At 36.3% G+C, this 24,080-nt stretch overlaps 1 protein-coding gene across 2 annotated transcripts in view; it reads right to left on the bottom strand.

The window, feature by feature from the left end:
• The window catches only part of PALLD (palladin, cytoskeletal associated protein), a 200,464-nt gene extending 177,138 nt beyond the window's left edge, over positions 1-23,326 (bottom strand). For both annotated transcript variants that reach the window (XM_071556213.1, XM_071556214.1), the window contains exons 1-2: positions 23,209-23,326; positions 17,099-18,136 (exon numbers count right to left, since the gene is read on the bottom strand). In XM_071556213.1, coding sequence (XP_071412314.1) covers positions 17,099-18,135 — 1,037 coding nt within the window. In that variant the 5' untranslated portion in view covers position 18,136; positions 23,209-23,326. The remainder of the gene's footprint in view (positions 1-17,098; positions 18,137-23,208) is intronic.
• Positions 23,327-24,080: the final 754 nt, after the last annotated feature.

Below are 24,080 nucleotides of genomic sequence, written 5' to 3'. Positions count from 1 at the left end.
TTAAAATATATAGTACCAAGCAAATTATCCACACCTGTAATAGGGACTGCATACAGAAAACCTGTAATGTCTTTTAGTCAGTCAAACTGCACTACACTAAAATCAGTAGGGCAGACTATGTGGTTAATTGAAACAATAATCAATTAATGTGTTTAATATGCAAAGTCTTGAAGTGCAGTCCAGCCTTGTACTGAAAGCTGATGCAGTAGAGCCACTTCTCAAATGGGCAGGAAACAGACTAAGTCTGCTTTGAATTGGATAATTCCATTCAGCTAAAAGCTATCTATCAAAAAATACTCACCTAGGAAAATTTCAATATTGCATCTTCCTTCTCAATTCAAAGCATATAGTTTCTATCCTCTTGTAATACGACTAACAAACAGTTCTTCTGAGGACAAAAGCTGTGAAGGAACATAATATATAGTGCCTGCTATAACTATTAAACTAGGAAGGTCTTAATTGAAAGCTGGTTTCTGCATCAGTTTTTATAGGAATTTCCTGTGGGTTTTATGCCAGTCCTGGGCTCTGGTGTGACTGTGGCTGTAATATCATACTACATAAGGTCACATGCATCTAATTTTCAGGTTGCCACTTATCTGTATTACAGCAACAGTGCTGTTTCCTCCATCAAACGAGATTAAGTTAATCTCATTTAGATTATGGTTTAGATTAGGAGGTGTTTGTTTGTTTGTGTTTGATTTTTGTGCTTGTCTTTGTTTTTTTGTTTCTAAGAGAGGGAGAGCTGAAGTCAGTGGTACAAAAATCCTCTGAGAACAGAGATTCTACATTAAAATTCTAAATCACCAGTATCTGAATTTGCAGTCAGTAGCATATCCCAGAATTGCAATGCCTGGTATCTGTAACAATTCCCCAGTTAATTGAAGTCACCATCTCCACCTACTTCCTTTATAGGTAAAGTCCCCCAAAATTACGTTTCATGGGTTTTGTGGAAAACAGGCTTTTATAGATTCCTTCTAGCCATATGGCAAGCCAGAGGAAGCTCAGATAGAAACAAGTTTCCTTTTGTCCCAACCTTCCCTAATTAAACTTGAAAGCACTTACATAAAACATAAATTGATATGCTTTCCTATTTTTTCAAAAACCAGTTTGGAATGTAATGCCAATCTGTAATATAACTGTGTTAAATTACATATAGTATCAAAATTGGATGTCTCAGTTTTGCTCATGAGTTGGTTAGAGCTTGGTGCTAATAACACCAAGGTCATGGGGTTGTTCCCTGTATGGGTCATTCACTTCAGAGCTGGACTTGATGATCCTTATGGGTCCCTTCCAGCTCAGAACATTCTGTGATTCTGTGAAGACAAATCTTGTTCATTGATTATCATGGAAATCACTTTGAGTACTGTTCATGCAGCAACTGAGAGAATTAAATTTTCTAGGGAATAGGCTTTTGGAATAAAGGCCTTTAAAAAAAAGTTACATTTCCTGACTTTTTTTTAAATCTTCAATTCTGCATTAGAACTTCTATGGAAGAATTTTTTGCTTATTTAAAAACATTAATACACTAAGTAACTTTTGTTTATCTGTTTGAGGCACATATCATTTGGTCACTGCAGGTTTCTAAAAGGTTTGGTTTGCACTGCTTGTAAACAGGATATTTGATAAATAGATAGGCCAGTTATCTTAATATAAGTTTCTGCAGTCTAGAAAGTAGAAAATTCTGAGTGAAGGAATTTAACTGGAACTAAGAATGCATGTTGCCCTGATACTGCAAGGTGTACCTGTTGCAGTATCTTGTCACAGATGCTTGAGGTATAACTTCTCCAGCATGGGCTTAACCTTGGGCCACAACCCCTTCAGAGGTACACCTGCTGTGGCACAGAGATGCTTTGAGATGTACCTGCACTGGCATGGGCTTATCCACAGTCACAGCCACTCTGAGGGGTGCTGCTCCCACATAGGCTTATCCACACATCACAGTCCTTTCAATTCATTTTCACACTGGAGTTCCAGCCTGTCCAGTCCAGCAGCACAAAAACAACAGCGAATCCCTGGCCAGGCTGGTATAGGATCACCATGGCTATTAAAATGTTCCCAGCTATTTCATGGCTATTAAAATGTTATGGCAGAGTAAGGTGATTGGCAGTGTAGCACTAGAGCAAGAAGTAAAAGCAAAAAGTGGCCAGTGATGAGCAAGAGACTCTAAAACAGAGACAGGCAAGTAAGCCCCATGGCAAGCACAGATAACTGCTCAATAGTAGCTAAACAGCAATCTGCATAAAATGAACATAAATCCAACCTAGTTCATTCTAATCCAAGCTCACATACTTTTGAACCCTTAAAGACCCACACTGGACACCAAAAAGGACTGCCAGGGTTTAACGCCAGCCAGCAACTAAGAACTATGTAGCCACTTGCTCAGTTCCCCTGCCACTGAGATGGGGGAGAGAATTGGAAAAGTAGAAGTGAGAAAACTTGTGCATTTAGACAAAGACAATTTAATAGAGAAAGCAAAAATCACATGCACAACCAAAGCAAAACAAGAAATTAATTCACCAGTTCCCCTGGGCAGGCAGGTGTTCAGCCATCTCCAGGAAAGCAGCGCTCTGTCATGCATAATGGTTACTTGGGAAGAGAAATGTCATCACTCCAAATGTCCTCTCTTCCTTCTTCCCCCAGCTTTATACTGAATATGATGTGATATGGGGTGGAATATCTCTTTGGACAGGGTGAGTCAGCTGTCCTGGCTGTGTCCTCTCCCAGCTTCTTGTGCAGCCCCAGCCTCCTCACTGGCAGAGTGGGGTGAGGAGCAGAAAAGGCCTTGATTCAGTGTAAGCACTGCTCAGCAATAACTAAAACATTCCTGTGTCATCAACACTTTTTCCATCACAAATCCAGAAAAGAGTCCCATACTAGAACAATGCTTTAGCTGAAAATAAGCATGTCAATTCACCTATGCATGACCTTCGTTTAAATAAATTGTGTTTTCTTTAGGGAATAAAGTGAAAACTAAGCCAGCTCACATTCAAGTTTTAACTACGGATAATTGTCATTAAGAGTTCCATGTTTCTACTTATTTCTGAGCTTAAGTATGATATTATGAAGAATGTCTCTGTGTCCACTCATGGCCTTCACAGTCCAACACAGACATGTAGAATATCTAACTGCAGCAATGAGTTATTGCAAGCAATTCTACCTTAAAAAAACACCCAAAGCAAATAAAAACCAAAATTCCACAATTGTCTTCCTTTTACCCATCACATGATTGCTTGCCTTAGATGCTGAAGGCATTTATTTATAATTGATTGATGACAGAGTATCTATTTTTTCAATATTCTCTGGCTAGAAAATGAATAGGAATGCATGGTTATATACAAAAGAAAGAATAAGGGTTTTGTTTATTGATTTTGCAGAAATTTGAGAGAATACCATTGCATTGTAATTGGCCCAGTTTTGGTTAAGTGAATATACCTGTTACAGTAATCAACAGAGAATTTATTTTTTTTTTTTCTAACTGTGTTGCAATTTCCTATCTTGTTCCCTGGAGGAAACTGTACCACTACTGCACTCAGCACCCTTGGAAAAGTTTATTTGAATACATCTTAGTTTCCTGCTGAAAGAACCATGCTTTGACTCCTAGGTTTTTAGAGTGATGTTTTGTGGTTAGGTTTTTTTGATTTTTTTCTTGCCTCTTAAAACCAAAGCTGTCATGACACACAGGGACACACCTGATCAAAGAGAGCCATCTTCCCCTTCAGAACTGGGTATCTGGAATGTGTATACCAAGTAGAACAGATTCTGAGAGCATCTGATGCTTGGGCCCTAATTATTAATATATTAATATTTTAGCCATTTTACTAATTTGCCACAGGAAAAAAGATAGTGGAAAAGCAAAATGCTGAGGATGCTAGATTATGGCCAAATGTTAAACAGCCTTCTATGAAGCTTGTTACCAACTTTCAATTGTCAAGAGTAGTTTAAGTTTACAGGAGTAGGAGACCTTTGGTTCATGTTTGTCCGGTTAAAAATGTGTCTCAGCTACAGACAGGGGCAAAAATTTGAGTGGTTTTCCTGTAAGCAGTGATTTACTGTTGGGCAACATGTCATCTCAGTGGTCACATTTTCTGTGATATTACATGAGTTCATAGGTACGTGCCAGCTGTACCATAAATGAGAGATGGATTCTATTTGTCTAATAATTTTCCCTTGGCCACCTGAAAAGCACAACCTTAACAAATAAGGGGAAAAAACTGAAAGTTGTTCACATGTTATACAAACTGTTTATAACACACTGAAATGCTCACGTGAAAGGCACTCCATAACTGCAAAGTATTAAATATTTTTATAGCATTAATGCATGCATTCATTCACTGCAAATACACAATATTAATATGATGAAACCATTAATTACTGATTTGAAGCAGCATGTTACCATTAGATTAAAAGAAACATGTCTTCATACTAGATTTGTCAGAAATCAGAAAAATTTTAGTCTACTTGCTTTGACCTGCAGATAGCTGAAAAAACCTCCAGTGTTTTAGGAGTTATTCTACCTGTTAATTACCTCCAACCCCCAGGCTTTTTAACTTATTTCCCTTTCCCATAGGAAGTCAGACCTATTCAAGTTCACTCTACTCTCAATCTTAAGCTGTGCACTCCTCTATACTATCACACTAACTGGTAGCACATAACTTTAGGAAAATAAAGTTTTTGGAGTCTGGACTATAATAAACACTTTGAACATGCAGTACTTCTGATACATCTAAGATAATTCTATATAGGTATTTGCCCATTCTGCAACTTAGAGATACCTGTGTAAATGCAGGCAAATTTATCTAGTTGAATTATTCCTCCTGCAATCTATTTAATAAAATAACATCTCTTTTCTACCCAGATTACCTACTTGTATACTTAAAAAGTCTGCTAATTTCCTGATTTAGAGACACCTATCATATGGAAATTGATTTAAGTTTTCAATACTTAAACAAGTCCCTTACTATTTCAGCTGTTTGCAATTGTTCACTATTCCTACTGACCAGCTCCCCTTCTGTGAATTGCTTCAGATAAGGCAAGTGACAAGGGCACAAAACAGCAAGTAAGTCTATTTCTTAAATTAGTACATGTAAAACCTTTCTAGAGGACAAAACCTAAGAAACACCTAAATCTCTAAGGGGACAACATGTCAGTGAAGGTGCAACACTAAACTTCCAAATTCTGTTCATTTTGCTGTTTTAAAAGAAAGGCTATCTCCTCACTATGTAACTGGAGATCATTTTTCAATATCAAAAAGTGTAAAATCCCAAATAAGTCTTTAACCTTCATTTCTTTTCTAAAGTATGTGGAATATATAAACTCACGACAACATAAAATGTTTTGTGAATAAGTAGCATGGCGAGAAACCATTATAATGCCTTGTATGTAAACAAAATAGCTGTTCTGCATAGAAGTGTCTCTGCAGAGGTGTTGTAAATTTCTGTCTAAAGCAGGAATAACAGGGTTCTCTCTTTAGTAACATCTCTCCCACATACCCTAAAGAGCCACTCAGGATTGCGATTCCTTTATCTGTTTCTACCAGCCTCATCACTGATCAAAGTGATGACTTTCACTGAAATGGTTTTCAGAAGGTTCACAGAAAATCAGGTCTATTTGCTACTCTTCTTGCACAACTCACCTCAAAAGGTAAGAATAATTGTACAAGGTATAACACCACCACCCCCCCCCCCCCAGCTAAGTCCTTAACTTTTGTGGTTTTCTTTACGTCTTTGTGCCCAGAGAAGGAAATATGGGTACAATGAGAAGGACTTGGATGATCCTTGTGGATCCCTTCCAACTCAGGATAGTCTATGATTCTATGACTTAGTCTCTTATTTTCCAATGTTACAGGGGGTAAGGGGCAGGGGAATTTCTTTTACTCTTTCGTTTACTTTTGCATGGGCTCCAAGGGCAAGCCCACAGCCTATTAAATGCATCACAGTCCACTGAACAGAGCCCTATCAAACTGTAACTCTTGTTAGAAAGAACATACTTTCCAGATGGGTCCCAGAACCAATAAAATAAGTTCATTATTCTCAGCTGTTTAACAATGTTGCTTCTATGTTTGGTGTGTTATAAGCTTTTAGTCTATAGTCTTCTCTACCTCTCTCCAGATCTTGGCAGCTCTAATAGCACAAACTGAAGTTCAACATTCTCAGTCATCAGCTGTGAATGTTTGCAGAAAAGTCCTATTTGTTGAAATTCATTATCCATATCTTTAAAGACAGCTTTCGTGTTGCCAAGAACGCATTTACAGAGTGTATTTCAGATGTGACAAAGCTTTTTTTTATTAGGAAAGAATTTTTGAAGTATCAAGTTTCAAATTGATCACTGTATTTACTTAATTTATATCTATGAAACAATATATTATGTCTTAAAAAGATATGTCCTGCTTAATAACATTATTAAACTGCTATAATTGCCCTTTGGAAATTTAAAACAATCCAAGATGTGGTACTGCCCTTAGGCAAATGAGCAAATGTCAAGGAGTTTTAAGCATGATATTAAATGGGATTTGGAATAGCACTTTATAGCTGTTGAACACTGATAAGTAATGCTGCCAGAGTTACTGACTCCAAATGCTTCTCTCCATGAAAAGCATCAATACTTTTTCTCTTCTCTTTCAGTACAAATAAAGTAGTCCTAAATCATGTAGGTTCATTCCTACCTCTGTTCTACTTAGCCTCTACATTTAATTTGCACACATAATTATTTCAATTAGTTTATGACAAGCAATTTGCTAATGTATTTCCTCACTGTCAGACTTCTTGGCTGTTGATCCTTTGCAGAATACTGAAAAGGCCCAGAGACAGCATGTAAGATCTATACAAATAAATTCTGAAACATGAAGTTAAAGCAGCCTCTTGGAATAATTCCTCTGACACTGTTTCAACAACACTTTAAATCTGTATTTTAAATCTACCTAAATTAAACTTTGTTTTTAAACTAAAAGTGTTTAACATGGACAAAGCTAGTGTAGTGAAACAACTTTCTGAAGACATGTAGTTCTACATTATTTGAAAGGTCATCCAAGTCTCATTCAATTCATATGTAAATATAAGTTAGAAGTTCTTTATGTTTATTTCATTAAGCAGATATCAGCATAATTTTTATTAATTTACTTTTAAGCTTTTCATGTTAGCCATCAAGAATAGAAAAAGTTAAAAATGGATTTTGATAACATTTTCATCTAATTTTTGAATCTTTCTATAAACACCGGCCAATATGTTATTTATTTATGGGGCATTAGCAAGGCACTTTAGATCTGCATTCTTTTACTGAGAGGCAGAAAAAGAATGAAAAAGAATAAAGAAGTGAAATGAAATGCTTTTAAACTTTCAGTAACACAATCAGAAAAACCAAACCAGAGACATTGGCATTCACAAATAGACAGAGAAAAATAAAGTAACTGAGCTGGAATTCTCTTCCTAATTCCAGTTTGAAACAACAATTCTAGTTTCAGCAACTATCCCTTTGTTTTTACAACTGCCTCTTACAGTACCCATCTTCATGCAACTAATGGGCTTTATTCTTCCTATTTTAGGGATGAAAAAACCCACAAAAAACCCTAAAAGAAAACACAAAACTTTCAAAACCAAAAATATACAAGAGCTATTTTCACATTCATGAAAAATGGTAAACTAACAGAGACTGGTGATGCACAGAGCCCATATAACAAAGATGAGGAAATGCATGCATTATGCAGTCAAAACTATTTTACAGAGACAAAAAATAAATGAAATATAAGAAAAAGCCCAGTGTCCAGAATCTACAGATCCTCCTCAGGCTTTTACAAAAAAACAAACAAGTTCATGTCCCCACAGGTCACCCTCCTCCCTACCATATTCACACATTCTTTATTTTAGATCTTAGGATATTCATTTTGTAACATCAATGGATTGCTCTGCCTAAGTTTTCTAGCAATCTGTTTATTTTATAGACTTTCATAAATTATCCTGTTATCACAATCTCGACTTTGTAAAGATCATTTCACAGAGAAAAGAGCTTGGATCTTCAGATACTTTTTAAAAATACTATACTGCATGGTTTTAGACAGGCAAGGAAGTAAAAAACCCCACCCATCCAAACATAGCATTTGGTTGTCATATACTACAAGAGTCTCTTAAATGCTGTTCTTAAGTAACATGATAACAAATCTTCTTTCCAAGTGGTTTTAAGGTAAAAGAAGTTACAAGTTAAGAAAACTGATGCACTGCTAGCATTGCTCAGATATGTCACACTGCTTTTTAAAAGAGGTGGGCACATGGTGTGCACAGGCCTCTGCTCCACTGAGTGTTTTCCCCTAGATGCAGAAAATCCTCAGGGTATGGACTCTCATTGCCACAAAATGAATGGAGAATGGAAAGGGAACTATTTGAAAGATGCATGTTTTCTACCTAAAACTTGCAGGCCACAAATTACTACAGGCAGCCACTGCAATAGTTTACCCATTTGTGCTAAAGTATAACCCCTCGCTTCCCCAATAAAGCCCACTGCTCCAGAGCACTGTTCTAAGGTACACAGAATTACGGAGCAGTTTCACAAGTCACAGAGAAGACTGCCAACATTACACTCCAGATCAGCTCTGAAAGAAAATTGAAACTCCAGGAATGCCTGGAGATGGGCAGGCCTTGTCTGAAAAGCAGCAAAACCAAACAAACATCAGACATAAGAATGGCATGGCATGGACCAATAAAGAGATTATAAAAGGAAAATAATAAGAAGGAAAGAAGGGCTAAAAGAGTAATGACATAAACTGCAAATAGCTACTATTTTGACTTGTAAATGAAGAAAAAAACCAACAAAAGTAAAGAAGATATTATTGATAAAGAGTAAAAAATATTATTGTGACAAAAATATTAAGGATGCTGACATATAATTTTCATATCTATGGATACTTTATATTAATTTGAAAGTATATAAAATACTAACAACATACTACTCCTCAGCAGATTTCTGAAATGAAAGCAAGAATGGAATTAACAAATACCTTAAATAAGTTCATAATAAAATAACTTCACTAAAGATTCCATCTTGAATAACATAAATGTGAATATAAACTTATGAAAATATTTGAAAAGCAGGACCTGTACCACCTGGTTCTAAACTCTAACTTAAATAGTTAAGACTTTACAAGTAGAAAAACAACACAACAGTTTTGAAGATGACTATTAAAGAGTTCACACAAGAAAGCAAGGAGAGCACCTGAAATCAGGTTTTTTTGAACAAAGGACACCTAGAATTTTCAAATATGTTCCATTACTACACATACATAAATAAATACTCATATTTGATTAAAAGAAATAGTATTAAATCCTTGCCATTATAGAATTAGTAGAAATCTCAATCTCCCATCAAGACACTTGTGTTTCACTACAGCTACAAAATTTACCCCCTAAAAGACTTTAGTAACAAAACTTAATGTTATCTCGAAACCACAGATCTTCCTACCTCAAGTCATACCAAGTAAAGAAGTAGAAACTACATCTGTGACACCTCTTACATTCAAAAGACAAAAAACACTACCAACTGCAATTAAGGTAGTTCAGTCACTGTAGTCCTGTATACCTGCAGTTTTACCCAACTGTGTAGATTTGTGTTAAGCATTACTTAATCTGATGTTCAGTTTCCTTTGCAATTGTGCTTGATGGGAAGACTACGGTGGTGACACAATTTATTGCTTGATTTTAGACTTCAAAGTCTTTTAAGGCTGTTAAACTGGATAATTTTTTGAAGCTGTAGAAGTCAAGGTAGTCTGGCTTTATTATAAATTTAAGTACTGTCATTTGCATATGTTTCATATTGTCTAAGAATAGTTCTGGATTACATGTTTCTAGGTGGGGATTTAGGATATTTGTTATAGTGAAATCTAGATAAACAACACTTATGAGCGGTAAAGTGTTATAATGAGAGCAAATAGTTCCTTAATGCAAAGAAGCTCTGTTCTTGCCATGTACTATGTGGAAAGTGCCTTATTTTTAATTTTGTTTTGGAGTTTTTTGTGTCAATTTGTTGTTGATGAAGGAAGAGAATATATTTTGCACAAAATATTTCAATACCTCTTGTGCTAGAGAATCTGGGTGAATATCTGTAAATACTTTAATCATAGTTTACAGCTTAGGGCAGACCTCAGAAAATACTTTAATCATGGCTTACAGCTAAGGGCAGATCTCAGAAGCAATTAAATATTCAGGTGGTGAGGCAAATGCTGAAGAGACTAAGTCATTCCCAGCTGGGATTTGTTTTAGCTAGCTCAATGCTAACATAGTTGAAGTTCTGCACTGCTGATGTACTTTGAAGGACAGCTATGGACTGATAGAATGGTTTTGAGGGTAACATAGAATATTTCTGTTTCAACTTGTATTTTACATGTTTTAGACCTTCTTTCAAAGACAGATATCCTGGAACTTTTCAAGCCACTCAGTACTTTGCTAGGTCTTACATTGTAATCTGGGCTGCTCAGAAATGTAAAAATTGTTCTGACCAGTGACAAAATATTCATTGTAGGATATCTAATTTTCTGCTAGTAGAACTAGTAAGTTAGAAATTGAATTTTGAAAAAATGTAGTCCTTGAAATTTAACTGATAATTTTCTTTTGGATTTCAACTCTAGACTTCTAATTGCGACTTTGTCTGTCAAAGTTAACTTATTTTCCACTTGTAGAACTAAGCTACTTTGGTCAAGTTTTGTCACTCAAACCATCACACTTATGGTTTGACTTTCAGCTGTGTACAACTACCTCCAAGGAACTTTAAGAGGCTTTCCTAGTCAAATAACCTTCCAACATACACTTTGTCCTTACATTACTTCTTTGCTTATGATAAGGTTCTGCAACTTTGTTATCTGTAACTTCAGAGGATTCCAGCTCAACTTCATATAGGCTGAGGATGGAAAGTTTAGTTCCAAAAAAAAAGCTAGGGAAAGGAAAGAAAGACAGTTATTAAAGATTATTTGAATCCATGATAAAATGTGAGGCATAGAAAAACAGTAACATACTAAAAGGTCAGAAATGCCTCAGTAGTTTCTTTTGAAGGCCTTTTGCTCTGGGGTAGACCAACTGGATGATCTCATGGCCACCAGTGTTTGATGCTGCCTTAATACTAGCCATGCTTATTACTAGGCTGGACAACTTTTTGAGTGCTGGGCAAAATAACAAGTTAGTGCTTTTCTTGTCACCATTAAACTACTGTTGTTTCATCATGACTTTAGGAACTATGGCTTCTAGCTATTTTCTTCCCAGCTGAGAAAAAAAATCCCAGTTGCTCTCTACTTTTATCACACTTACCACACAGAGTTCCAAAAATAGTAGTATTTGCAGTAGCTATGTTATTGAAACCGGCTTTTCTGGGAAAAATCAGAACAACTGAAGCCTGGTTTCTGCAGATTTTATTGCCGTATGCAAATGTACAGGCTATGGTAGCTCTAGCTCACACTGTTTTCTGCATGTCCTGTTCAGCAAGTTTTGCATATGCCAAATGGCTCACTCCCACACCTCACAAACCAGGTAGCTATCCAGTTTGTTCTGTAATATCGATTTTTTCTCTCTATCTGTTTAGAAATCTTTACAAATTTTAATATGTTTTACACATTTTTTTTCTTATGGCCAGTTTCTTCAGACAACAGCAAATATTTCAAATACACAAGTTTATGCTCCAAAGATTTTTTTCCCCCATGTATTACAAACCAGAAATCCAGTCTAATGAAACAGTTATGTAAGTAAAGTGCTTTAAAATCCTAGATTATTTTCATTACTGAAATAGAAGAGAATTGTCAACTAATATTAAATCACTGGTGTTTTGCTTTTTCAAAAAAACACATCAAACTCCCATTTACAGAAAATGTTTCTCAAAGTGGCACAAACAGAAGGCATTCTTCGCTTGCTCTGCAATAGGTCAGTGGCTTTAAACAGGCTTGCCTTTTTCTATTGCATCACATTAACTATTTACTGGATACATATGGGATACACCATAACACTCCCTTTCAAATCCAGACAGAAGGAAAGTGATGTGCCTAGGTGATACTGTGAAACTGTTTAGAAGTTCCTGGTAATGTTATTGTAGATAGAAACCATTACAGATTTTTCTACGTGCTTCTTTATCTTTTAAGGAAAGAACCCTCTCCGTTCCCCAAGATTCAAAGACTTTGGAGTCTCACCCAAACAACACTCAAGTGTTTGCCGTCTCTTACCCACTGAGCGAGCCTTAACTTCTGCTCCCCTGGCCCCGCCGCAGCGCTCCCCAAGGGGCTCTGTGCCGCCCGCAGGGAAACGCTGCCCGAGCTGTGTGCGAGTGACCTCTTGAGCCACGGCAGCGTCACTGCAGAAAGCACACGGGCAGGATTGCAGCGACTTCCAAAATTAGTCGGTTTTGAGGCACAGATGCCATATTTTTTTTCCCCTCTTGAAGATGCAGAATGAAATGGAGACTAAAGGGTAAAATTTTTTTTGCTGGGAATTTTGGAAAAATAATTTTTTGCAATTAAATAATGTGTCTTTTTAAGTTGCCAGATGGAGAATCATTAACAATTGTTAGGTAAAACAAGTTTGAGGGTGGACCATGACAGTGTATCAGACTGACTCTCACGGAGCTTTGCAAGAGACAGAAGGTGGCATGAAGCTTCTTTGCAGCAATTCAGCTGTGGTTGTATCTACTGACTACTAACACAGCACAATTATGGGTTTCAAAAGGGAAATAAGATGGAAGTTACAAAATAATTTATGTGATTAAAGTATACCTGATTTTAAAATAATCTACTATTATGCCAGCAATGTTTCTCATGATTCACTTTGCTCAGTGATTAAGACTCACATTCTTATTTTATGATTCTGTAAGAGTTAAAGATTCAGGAAAGCAAAGTTTACATTAGAATTTAGATAATTAAGCTTTTTTATTTTGTTTAGATTTCTTGCAAATATATTGATATTAGCAGCGTCTGAAATGAATATAACAATGATGCAAAAGATCTAAGCAAAGATATCTTCATAGCGTGTACAGTTTCCTAATTCAGTTAAATATTTATGTACATTTCTGGAATTGTATCACTAAAGTGAAGACTGATGTTTTGCCAGGTAAAATAAGAGTGATAAGATACTGAAGTTTTACAACAGTGCATCTTGCTTTAAACACTGCAACCTCAGTGATGCTGTCAAACTCGCTTACACTGTCTATGCTATATTTCATAAATGAAATACATAACTTCCAATCCATTTTGAACAGAACTTTACTGATACCAATGCCAGGAAACACAAAATATGCGAGTCTGATAGCACCAGTGAGGCGTTTTTACTGTGTTATGAAAGTAAATTCCTGTTGACCCTAGGTTCTATGCAGCATATGTTTAGTAATTCTTTCTGGGTTTAGACTTCCATGTTTATTGTTCCTATTCTAGGATAAGTTTGATCCCACAAAATGCATTTTTTCACTCAGTAGGACTGAAATATATATTTGAGCATAATAGACTCATAGTGGCAAAAGCATTCAAGCCAACAGACTGTTTCATTCTAGTACAGCAGTATTGCCTACAAACTGAGTCTCAGTTTTATTAGTGACTTGGTAAGTAGCACCCTATAAAAAAACCTTTGTGTTTCTTGCTTTCTTAGTAAGAAACTTTGTAAGAAAGTTTACTCTTCAAGTTTTTGGAATATGGATGTTAAAAATATCAAAGTTCTAGGAAAACTAAGTTCCTTTGAGGCAATTATGCGTCATGGTAAACTCTCACCTGTGAGAAAGACTGCTTAGGTTTTTTCCTTCCAGTTACATTATCTGTGCATGGAGTTGACAGAGCAACTCTTTCTCCCTGTACCATCTATTGGCATAGAGATGGGTGGGATTCACCTCACCTTTTCTAACAAACTAATAAAGAATTTTTAGCCTGAAGTATTTGACTTAAGTTCTTATGTGACTTTTGTTAGATGTGCTTTTCTCTAGTGAGTGCTGATGGAGTCTAAGGTGACTTGGTCATGTTAAATATCTAATCTACAGATGGGTAAAATTAGGTGAAAAGTTCTTTATTCATTAATAGTAATTACTTTTTTCCTTAAGAGTAGTCCCTCTGTCTGTTGCTAGTACTCTATTTTACAACTCAAAAAGTATCAGTTAACTGTATTATAGAGTCAGTAAGATTGGGAAAGGCTTCTAGTATCATTGAGTCCAACCACTCTGTTCACCACTAAACCATGTTTCCCGTTGCCACATCCACATGCCTTTCGAACACTTCCAGGAATGGTGATTCCACTGTTACCCTGGGAAGCCTGTTGCAATGTGTGACCATGGCTTCAGTGAGGAAATTTTTCTTAATATCCAATTTAAACCATGTCTGATGATCCTTGAGACCATTTCTTCTCATGCTACCACTTGTTACCTGGGAGAAGAGACTAACACCCACCTCACTAAAATATCCTTTCAGGTAGTTGTAGAGAGTAATAAGATCTCCTCTGAGCCTCCTTTTCTGCAGGCCAAACAACTCCAGCTCCCTCAGCCACTCCTCATAAGATTTGTTCTTTAGTTCTTTCACCAGCTTTGTTCCTCTTCTCTGGACACACTCCAGCACCCCAATGTCTTTCCAATAGCGAGGGGCTGCAGAACTGGACACAGTACTCGAGGTGCAGCCTCATCAGTGCCCAGTACAGGGGGCCAATCACTGCTGATCTTGGTCCTGCTGCCCACACTATTTCTGATACATGATGTCATTGGTCTTCCTGGCCACCTGGGCACACTGTGGGCTCATGTTCTGCTGCTGCTGACCAGCACCCACAGGTTCTGTTCTGCTGGCAGCTTTCCAGCCACTCTGACACAAGCCTGTAGTGCTGCAGGGGGTTGTTGTGACCCAAGGGCAGGACCTGACACTTCGTCTTACTGAACCTCAGACAATTGGCCTCAGCTCATCAATCCAGTGTGTTTAGATCCCTTTTTAGAGCTTTCTTACCCACAAGCTTATCAACACTTCCATCCAACCTGATGTCATTTGTGAACTTGCTGAGATTGCACATGATCCCCTGGTCCAGATCATTGATAAAGTTGTTCAACAGGACTGGTCCCAATACTGAGCCCTGGGCAACACCACTGGTGACTAGCTGCCAAAAGGATGCAACTCCATTGCACACACTCCAAGTCTGGCCATCCAGCCAGATTTTTACCCAGAAAACAGTGCACCTGCTCATCCAGCCCCATAGACTTGTACATGTCTAAGTAGCATAGCAGATTGCTGACCATTTCCTCCTGGGTTATGAGTGTTTCATTCTGCACCCTGTCCCTGTCTTCCAGTTTAGGGAGCTGGGTACCCAGAGGAAAAATGATCTTCCTATGAAAGACTGAGGCAAAGAAGGCATTAAGTACCTCAGACCTTTCCTCATCCTTTGTCACTGTTTCCCTCTGCATCCAATTAATGTTGGAGATCAAAGAACAAATATTGCCTAGCCCCACAACAACAACCACGACAAAAGAATTACTAGAAGTTAGAGCTTTTGTTTGTCTAATGTCCTAATCAGTATCACTGGTGGCCACGACATCATAGTGTGAGAGAAGGAAGACTAAGGAAAGAAACACAAGAAGGAGGAGCCCATGTCTGTCATAATTGTGTGACCTCTACAATTTCCCTTTCCTGCTTCGTGGAAGTCTGAAGGTGAACAAACAACTGGAAGTCTTTTGCACCCATGACTATGATTCTTGTCCTTTTTTCCTCCAGCAGATACTAAAAAGTGAACAAACAAATAAACAACTATAATAACATGACGTGTCTGTTATATTTCTTGATGGGCTTGAATTTAGGCATAGTTAGATCTACAGCTTATCTTGATTTAGAAGATAAGTTGGCTTCATTTTTGTAGGACAACCTAAGCTTGAATGCATAACCAATGTACTCAAGTGGTGAGGTACAACTTTTTCCACTTTTTATACAAGAACAACTGAAGAGACTTGATATCTCTATAAATGATCTTTAGACCATGTAAAAAATTCAGTGTCTCTCAATATTCAGCTTCTCTTGAATACACTGAAAACTCAGATAAGGGTAAGGGCAATGCTGTTGTCTTCAACAATCACAAACAAGAGTCTCTGGAGATAATATCTACAAAGTAATTTTTCACCTTGAAATGAAAGCATATATAAACACGTATAGCTATAGCATGACATTTAAAATCTGTACTTTTTAAATCTTGTTGACTTCACAGAAAAAGATATGATAAAAAGCACAAGTGTTACAAGAAAGTGATTCCTATATTCTTTTAAGGAAATGTTGAGAACTTTGAAAGAGTTAGCTGCCTTAGATGTAACTAAAGAACCCTACAGTAAGTTCTGAATGTAGAACTGCAAATTCTATCCTGTCCAAAACATGAATTTTTCAACAACATTTTCTTTAGAAAATATTAAGTATGCCTTTAAACTAAATAGCTTGTGAGGCACCATATAAAGAAGGTATAATCTATCTCTGTGTGTAATAGGCCATAATATTAGCATTAAGGCTCAGACCTGTGAAGTGCCAAACTCTACTAACTTTAGAAGGAAAGAGAGACAGTGGAAAGCATTGTGAGTTATTAATAATAAAAATAAAACAAAACACCTAAACCAGACAAACTTATGCAAAAGTTAGTTTTAGGTTTTATTATTGAACAAAAGCAAATGCACATAAATTTCACGATAAAGTATGAGAAGAAGTTTTGAAATGGGGATCATCTTAATGTCTTGTAGAAATGTCTTACACAATAGGATATTTGCCTAGATTTAGAAAATTTAGATTATAGTACAGACCTCAAATCCCATTGTTATGGGTCTTGGAGATATTCTAAATAATTGGCAGTAAAAAGTGTATCAGCTGCCTGAGATATGCCATTCAGAGGCAAACTGTGAATTCTTTTACCTAGATTAATGAGGTAACAATTGCATGGAATGTTGCTAGAGCCAATTCTGGTTTTAATTTTGCCATGTAGCTCTTGAATCAGGCAGAAAGTAATTTCTTAAGCAGATAACAATGAAACACTAGAGAAGTAAAGACATCCAAATCTGCTACTCATGTGCTTTGCAAAGCTGTGTGACTACATCTAAGCAGGTCCACTGTGATACCTGTACTTAGGTATTTTCCACAATTGGGTCACGATATCTGGTGACTTACCTGACATCAGGGACTGGGTTGCCAGCAACTCTGCACTCCAGCAACACTTTATTTCCTTCAGCAACTTCCTGGCTGCGGAGCTTCTGCGTGAATTGAGGTGGTGAAAATTCATTCTCTTCCATGTTGATAAAGGGATGGCAAAGGACCATTTTGCCCTGGGTGATGCTTCCCCTTTCAGAAAAGTGGTCTCCGTTCAGATGAACTCCACGTAATTTTGCCTCGGGCTCAGTCTCTTCATGTGGTTTGTCAAACTCTTGGTTCACCAAGGTACTTAAAACTGGTTGTTTCTTGTTAGGAGACAGGTATCCACTGTCTGGAGAAGAAGAGTCCCCATCAGGACTTCGGCCTCTTGCTTTTGCTGCCTGTTTAAATATAGATGACAATTCATCTATGAATGTGGCAGCTTTGTCACACAGCTTATTCCTGAAAGGAACTTCTTGGGATGTTGATTCAGAATCTGGGCTTGACACACATGGACTGTATTTCTCTGAATGTTTCAGTCTTCTAATGAAGCTGGGACTAGCAGCTAGAAAAGGCGAGGTGCTTGCTTGCCTCCTGGAAACTGTGACAAAACTATCTCCTGTCTGAGGTGTGGTGGACTGCTCTTTCTGATTCCTTGGCAGAATGTGACTTGTGGCAGGTGAAGTCAGACTGCTTGCTGGAGACCGCTGTAAAGGATCTTGTTCATGTAGTTTTCTGTCCCTGAAAGAAAGCTTTTCTGAAGGGGTACAAAGAGAAGTGTTGGCATAATGAGTAAAGTCTGGTGCTGCATTCTGATCCTCCTTCATGGAATTGGCAATGGCTTCTCGAGCTATGTCAAGGCTCTTACTTATCTCCTCCTGGGTCAGGAAGGCAGAAAGTTCATTTGAAAATTCACCATTCTGTATCTCTGACAGGGAATCATAGAAAAAGTCATGATAAGATGAAGCTTCTGACATATTTTCAGGATATCCCTTATTGGCGTCTCTCTCTGCACAGTAAGTTTCTGTCAGCATTAAAGAAAGAGGCAATGCCTGGCCACGACTTCTGTCTTGCATCCTGGAAGACACAAGTACAACTCCTTAATGAAAAATCTTCTCAGTTAAAAAAAGCCCAGTTATATCCTGGTTCCCCTAAGACAGACACAAAACTGAGAGGTGAGCAAAACCCAGCAGTGTATAGAATACTTATCATAAACCTTGGTTTCTACTGGAATGGGTTGAAGCTGCAAATTGCCTAGGTGGAAATAAGAGCACTTATGAGTCATTTTTCTCATCCATCTTCCCTCAGAGGTAGGAAGACATCCTTTGTCTGTGTGTTGCCTAGCACAAGCTCAGTTCCAGTGGACCAATATGTATGTATGTATGTATGTTATGTATGTATGTATGCATATTGTTATTTCACCTCTGATTTGTTATTTCATATTAATGCTATTACACTTGATTTTTTTTCTGATTCTAGCCTTATGAAGATTTGGGGAATATATTTACTTTTCTCTTTTCCATAGCACTGCCTTGTAGACACTAAGACATCAAATTCTGAGAGGAAAAGTGTTGTAGTTGAAACCATTATGAAGACCAACACAAGATTATTTGGATTAGAAATTCCAAGTTATTCTTTCTGATTAATGTTGATAATGTGTTTAATATTTTACTTATCATGTTAATGTTTTTAAATTGTTACCAATTAATAGCACTTCCCTCAACTCTGGTAAATGGAATATCAAACTACCATATGCTAAAAGAAAAACACTGAAGAAATAGATTTCACAACCTGTATATCATCCTGCACTATGTAAGTGTATAATGTATGTTTTATACCATTTTCATAAACTACAGAAACATCTATACATCTCCAGTTTCCCAACATGATTTCAGAATTAGAATGTGCATTTTCTGCCTCTTTAAAGTCAGCAAGAAGCAAGACATCAGAAGACCACTCTTTTCCCAAGGGAACGATCTGCCTGAAAATCTCCCTGTAAAAATGTATTTGTCTAGCTGCTCATTAGATTGTGGCTGATCTAATAATTGTTTCTGGAAAGCATTTAATGAAGTTTAATATAAGTGGTTTTAGTTACCCTTGAAAAGTCTCTTTTTTTATGAAAGTTTCTATGAGGTCAATTTTGCATAAGATTTTAAAAAAAACCTGTATTTTCTCTTACTTGTCAAAAGTATTTCTTCACTGATAGATCGGTGGTGGCTTGACAGTCATGCAATGCACTCGGATGTATTTTACATCAGCTTGTGAAAACTCCGATTACCTTTAGTCACTTCACCAGGGCTTACCCAGCATGCAGTCATTAACTGACTGATAGATTATTGAAATTCTTGGCCTGGCATGTGCATTTCTTGATATGCCAGTTTGTCTTGCCAACAGAATACAACTAACAAATAAAAGAGAAGTATAAGAAAACCAAAACATTTTAGGATTTGACATGTTTTTATAGAATACAGCGATAATCTTATTATTTGTGGGATTACATCTTACTTTCCTTTTATCTGTGTTTAGAGAGCAACAAATTTAGCAACCATACAAATCTCTTGTCAACAAAAAAAATCTCTTGTCTAAAAAAGTATGTACAGTGTAACTGACTGCTACATAGCGGCTTTAAATAATGAATCTGAGAAGCCCAGCAAACAGTTGGTTAAGAGGTTCAGCTGTTAAGGCATTAACTGGATGAATGCCAGGGAACCAAGAGTTAAACCTGAAGAGTTTCTTTCTCCTTAATCTTAGCTTTTTAAAAAAACTTGAATGAAATTTTGTTCATTCAAATGAGCAAAATTGCTAGTTTACTAATTAGAAAACTTGTAAATATTCATGCTTCAAATGATGCCTTTATTTAAATCTCATACCTACCAGTTCCTAGCTTGTTGACATCTCAAAGTGACACCTTACATACTCAGATAAACTCCTCTGCCTTCCAACACCAGGATGCTTTGCTGTTTCAGTGCGCTATGGGTAGGAGGACAATTTTACTCATTGTTAGCCACATGACACGATGATTAAAATGAATGTGCTATAAATTAGTGTATCTCTTCCTGATATTCAGTTTAATCATTCAAAATACAATAGGTACATATGTTATAATTTTCAATGCCCACTGTCTAAATTTACATAAATGTCTATACCTGGATATTTAGATTAAATAGATGAATTTAAACATGTGCTGGTTACTGGCAATTTCTAATGCTGATCAGCCTCCTTGGGGAGAAAGATCTGATGCCTAAAAAGGGATTAACATGTCTAGCTTTAGATGACTGAATGGAAGCTTCCAGTATACCGACATTTTTCAGCCACAGTGCAATAGATAAAACCACTATTCTTGTAGTGCAACCTGTAAGCACAGTGAAGTGGAGGTGAAGTATCACTAACCCTATCAAGTAGCATATAAGATCATAATTAGAAATTTCAAATGCTATTTCTAGCTTCTCCAAGTTAGACTACAATGTATTTATAACAGTTTTCATCATCGTTACTCATTAGGTAACCTGAAAAGCCATATACTATATCATTTAAAGATACAAACATAAAATACATTGTTGCATGCAGATAACCTCTTACTTCCTGTACTTCCCACCTTTTTACATACAGACTATTTATGGTGCTTTGTTTGTCTATATGTAAAAACTACTCCAAGCAAAAATACATATTTATATCATGCAGTTTAAATATTTATTCAAATCCCAATATAGATACTCTAAGGAATAATATGGTAAATAGTAAATTCAAAATCTGCTGGATTACCATTACCAGGAATTAAATAATTAATCAAATTAAGGTTTTGCAGTGATATATAATAAAATATGGAAAAACATAGAAAGTCAAAGAACTCATTTCAAGAAAAGTATAAGCATCCTGAACTTTTAGAACCTGTCCCACAAGAAATTATTACTGAATATCACACAAAGCCTATCTGTTCAAAAGAATCAAACCATGAAAGAGATGTATCTAGTCAGATTCTTTAAAACAAAAAAGGCACACATTTTTTCTCTGAATTTTGAAATCTTACAAAATTACTCCCCAAAGTACATTAATAACATTTTACAGAAAATATAAAACAGACCTTATAATGAGCAGATCAATATGCAGAGTCTTAAGTATAATTAGTAGCAGGTAAAGCTGGTTTTCTCCTTCTTTATCTAAGTAGGCTTAAAGTTGCTCCAGCTATTCACTAAAGATTGCTTGGTTCTCAGTAAGCATCGAGAAGACTGTGGCCTGTGCATTACATCTGTCCTCTCTGTAACTATGTAATTCGTACCCCACTCATCTATATTTGGTAACTGAACTCATGTTTCAGCAGGCTGCCGCTATCTGGAATTCCAGCAGAAGCAACGTTAAGCCTGGAAGTGGCACAAAGGTCTGTGCACTTACTACTCATAAATTCAAAGAACAGGCATCTTCTTTCCATATCATTTTATCCTAACAGATCTTTCTTTACTTTTCTTTTCCTAAACAACAATAGCTGTTTTCATGACAATAAATAATTCCTTTTTCCTATTAAGAACAGTTTAAAATTAATAGATTCCTTGTGTACCTTAAAATCTTCTAAGAAAGAATAAACCAGAATCATAGAATCGTTTAGGTTGGAAAAGACCCTTAACAGTTTTAGAGCTATCAGTAGAAATAGTACATCTTTTTGTGATAATTTATAGTTATCAATCTGTAACCATGTACTACTACACTGTATAAATAAATTAACTTACTGAATTTTCACATCTCAAGTTACATCCTATCATCAGAAAAGAAGTATCTCCCTCAGAAATAAAACACAAAATCCTGGAAAACATGTATGCTTTGAAAAGACCCCACAACTGACAGTTTTATTAACATTGAAAAAATCAAAATGCATTTTTCATTTCTATTATTACTGTGTTGTAATGAAATTCATTAAAAGGATTTTATTTCAGGTAATTTTACAGTTTCAGTGTGTTAAATAAGATCAGAATTGTCATTCTGAAAATTTCAGTCTAAAAACTGAACACAAAAAAGGAGCTGCTTATATAAGAGTTAACCATTGTACACCTAATTTTCAAACAGTCACCCACAGAGTAGAATCAAGGTCCTCTGTTGGGCACCCACTGTTTCCACTAAATGCACAAGACCTAGTGACCTTGGAATGGGAATCAAAAATAGCCTGCATATAAACAGTAACAAGCTGCCTTGGGCTATCTTCAGCATTTTCTACGGGGAGTGGGTAGATGACATCCTGGTTCTTGGAATTACATTTTTAAATTGTCACTTTGATGAGGAAAATATATCTGCCTGGAGCCACCTGAAGAGATAATTTTAAAAGGAATTTAAAGCAATTTGACTTTTATGAATACCATTACACCGGGGTTTTTGGTGTAAATCAGGTATGCTCATTACTCTTTGTACCGCATAATAGAAACATTTGCCCAGAAATTGAAAAATCTGTGTTCAGTTTATTCCTATTAGCTTCAAGTGTTAACTAAATACTCTTTATAACTTGAAAACTTATTAGAGCAAGGTTTTATACAGCTGTCATGAACAAATTTTCCCAGTATCATTCTACTAAGATTTGGGGAATACTTATATGCTCTGACCTGTACTGAATCTTTTGAAAACCTAATTTTTGGTCAAGACTTTAAATTTTTATTACAAAACTAATCTCAATTCTCCTTTACAAAAGTGGTAAAGGCAGTAAGTCACTATAAATGAATGCCAAAGGGACTAAAACAATTACATTTTGAAAGATGCAATAATATGCAATGATGTAATATTTTAGCTATTATATGTGAATTTTGAAATTAATAATAACATCAAACAGGACAAGGGATATTATGGCTAATATGCTCACTCCATTTGTATCGCAGTATTATGGAAAATTCAGCTGATGAACAGAACTCCATGGAGATGCTTTTCATTACTGATAGATTTGATTGAGCATAGATAGACTGTTCTCCTGAAACTGTAATGATAGTTTCTAATTCTAGTCATCCTGAGTTATTCAACATCTCATGCCATGAACCACAAAGCTATTCTGGTTGTACAAGTTTTCCACTCCATCTGATGAAGATGCTACATGATGAAGAAGCTTTTATTGTTAATTGGGCTAAAACCAATATATAACAACAAACACGGCTCTGTATCCTAGTAATTCATGTACTTACCTGAGAAAGGAGAACACCTTTGTTATGGTTCCTGTTATTCTGTATCTTTTTCTAAATAGCAGCAGGATAAAAATGCAAGTAGATAGGCAATCTTCTTTCCAAGACCTGAAGTCAAACACCAGTATGCAAACTTCAAATAGGAATCTAAGAACTGCTTCTACTTTAAGCATCAGAGACAGATAAAACGCCCTTTACCAGTTGCCACAGAAACATCCAGTTATTTTGAGTTACAGACATTTTTTTCCACCTCTGAAAGAGCAAAAAAAAAAAAAAAAAGATCGTGTTGCTTGCGCTTAAACAGACTGGGTCAATGTCTTGCTGTAGTTTGATGCTACATAGCTTTGGGTTATTTTTGTTTTCCCTCAGTATGCAAAAATGTTTAATATTGTTTGTAAATATATTGGAAATAGATTTTTTCCATAGCTGGAGCTAATTTATGTTTTTATAGAGTGCATTGGAAGTACCTACCCATCATGTTTGTATGAAACTGTCAAAGAGAGTGAAATATTCATGCAGTGTCAATGGTACTCAAACGCCATTTTCCCAAGATTCTAGTAGTTTCTCTGAGGAATTTCATAGGAGTTAAATGAAAAAATGCATACACCTTCAGTTTTTGCAAGCAGTTGTACCAGTACTGGAAGAAATACAGCATTTGTTAAAATTAAACTGTTAAAAGAATAGTAATAACAACTCCCACCCTTCTTTTACAGAATACGTCATCAACAAAGAGATTGAAGGGCTGCAAGTACAAGAGTCCAATAAACTTGAAAATGCCACAACTTTCCAGAACCACCACAGCTAGGAGTAGGAAAGGAAACTGTAAAACAGAAAGGAAGGCTAATAAGCAGCTCAAAAAGAACTAATACATTTTT

The sequence above is a fragment of the Pithys albifrons genome, chromosome 5, assembly GCF_047495875.1.
Source record: "Pithys albifrons albifrons isolate INPA30051 chromosome 5, PitAlb_v1, whole genome shotgun sequence".
Classification (NCBI taxonomy): domain Eukaryota; kingdom Metazoa; phylum Chordata; class Aves; order Passeriformes; family Thamnophilidae; genus Pithys; species Pithys albifrons.
The sequence above is the reverse complement of the archived record's forward strand: the minus strand, read 5'-3'. Positions and strand labels throughout refer to the sequence as shown.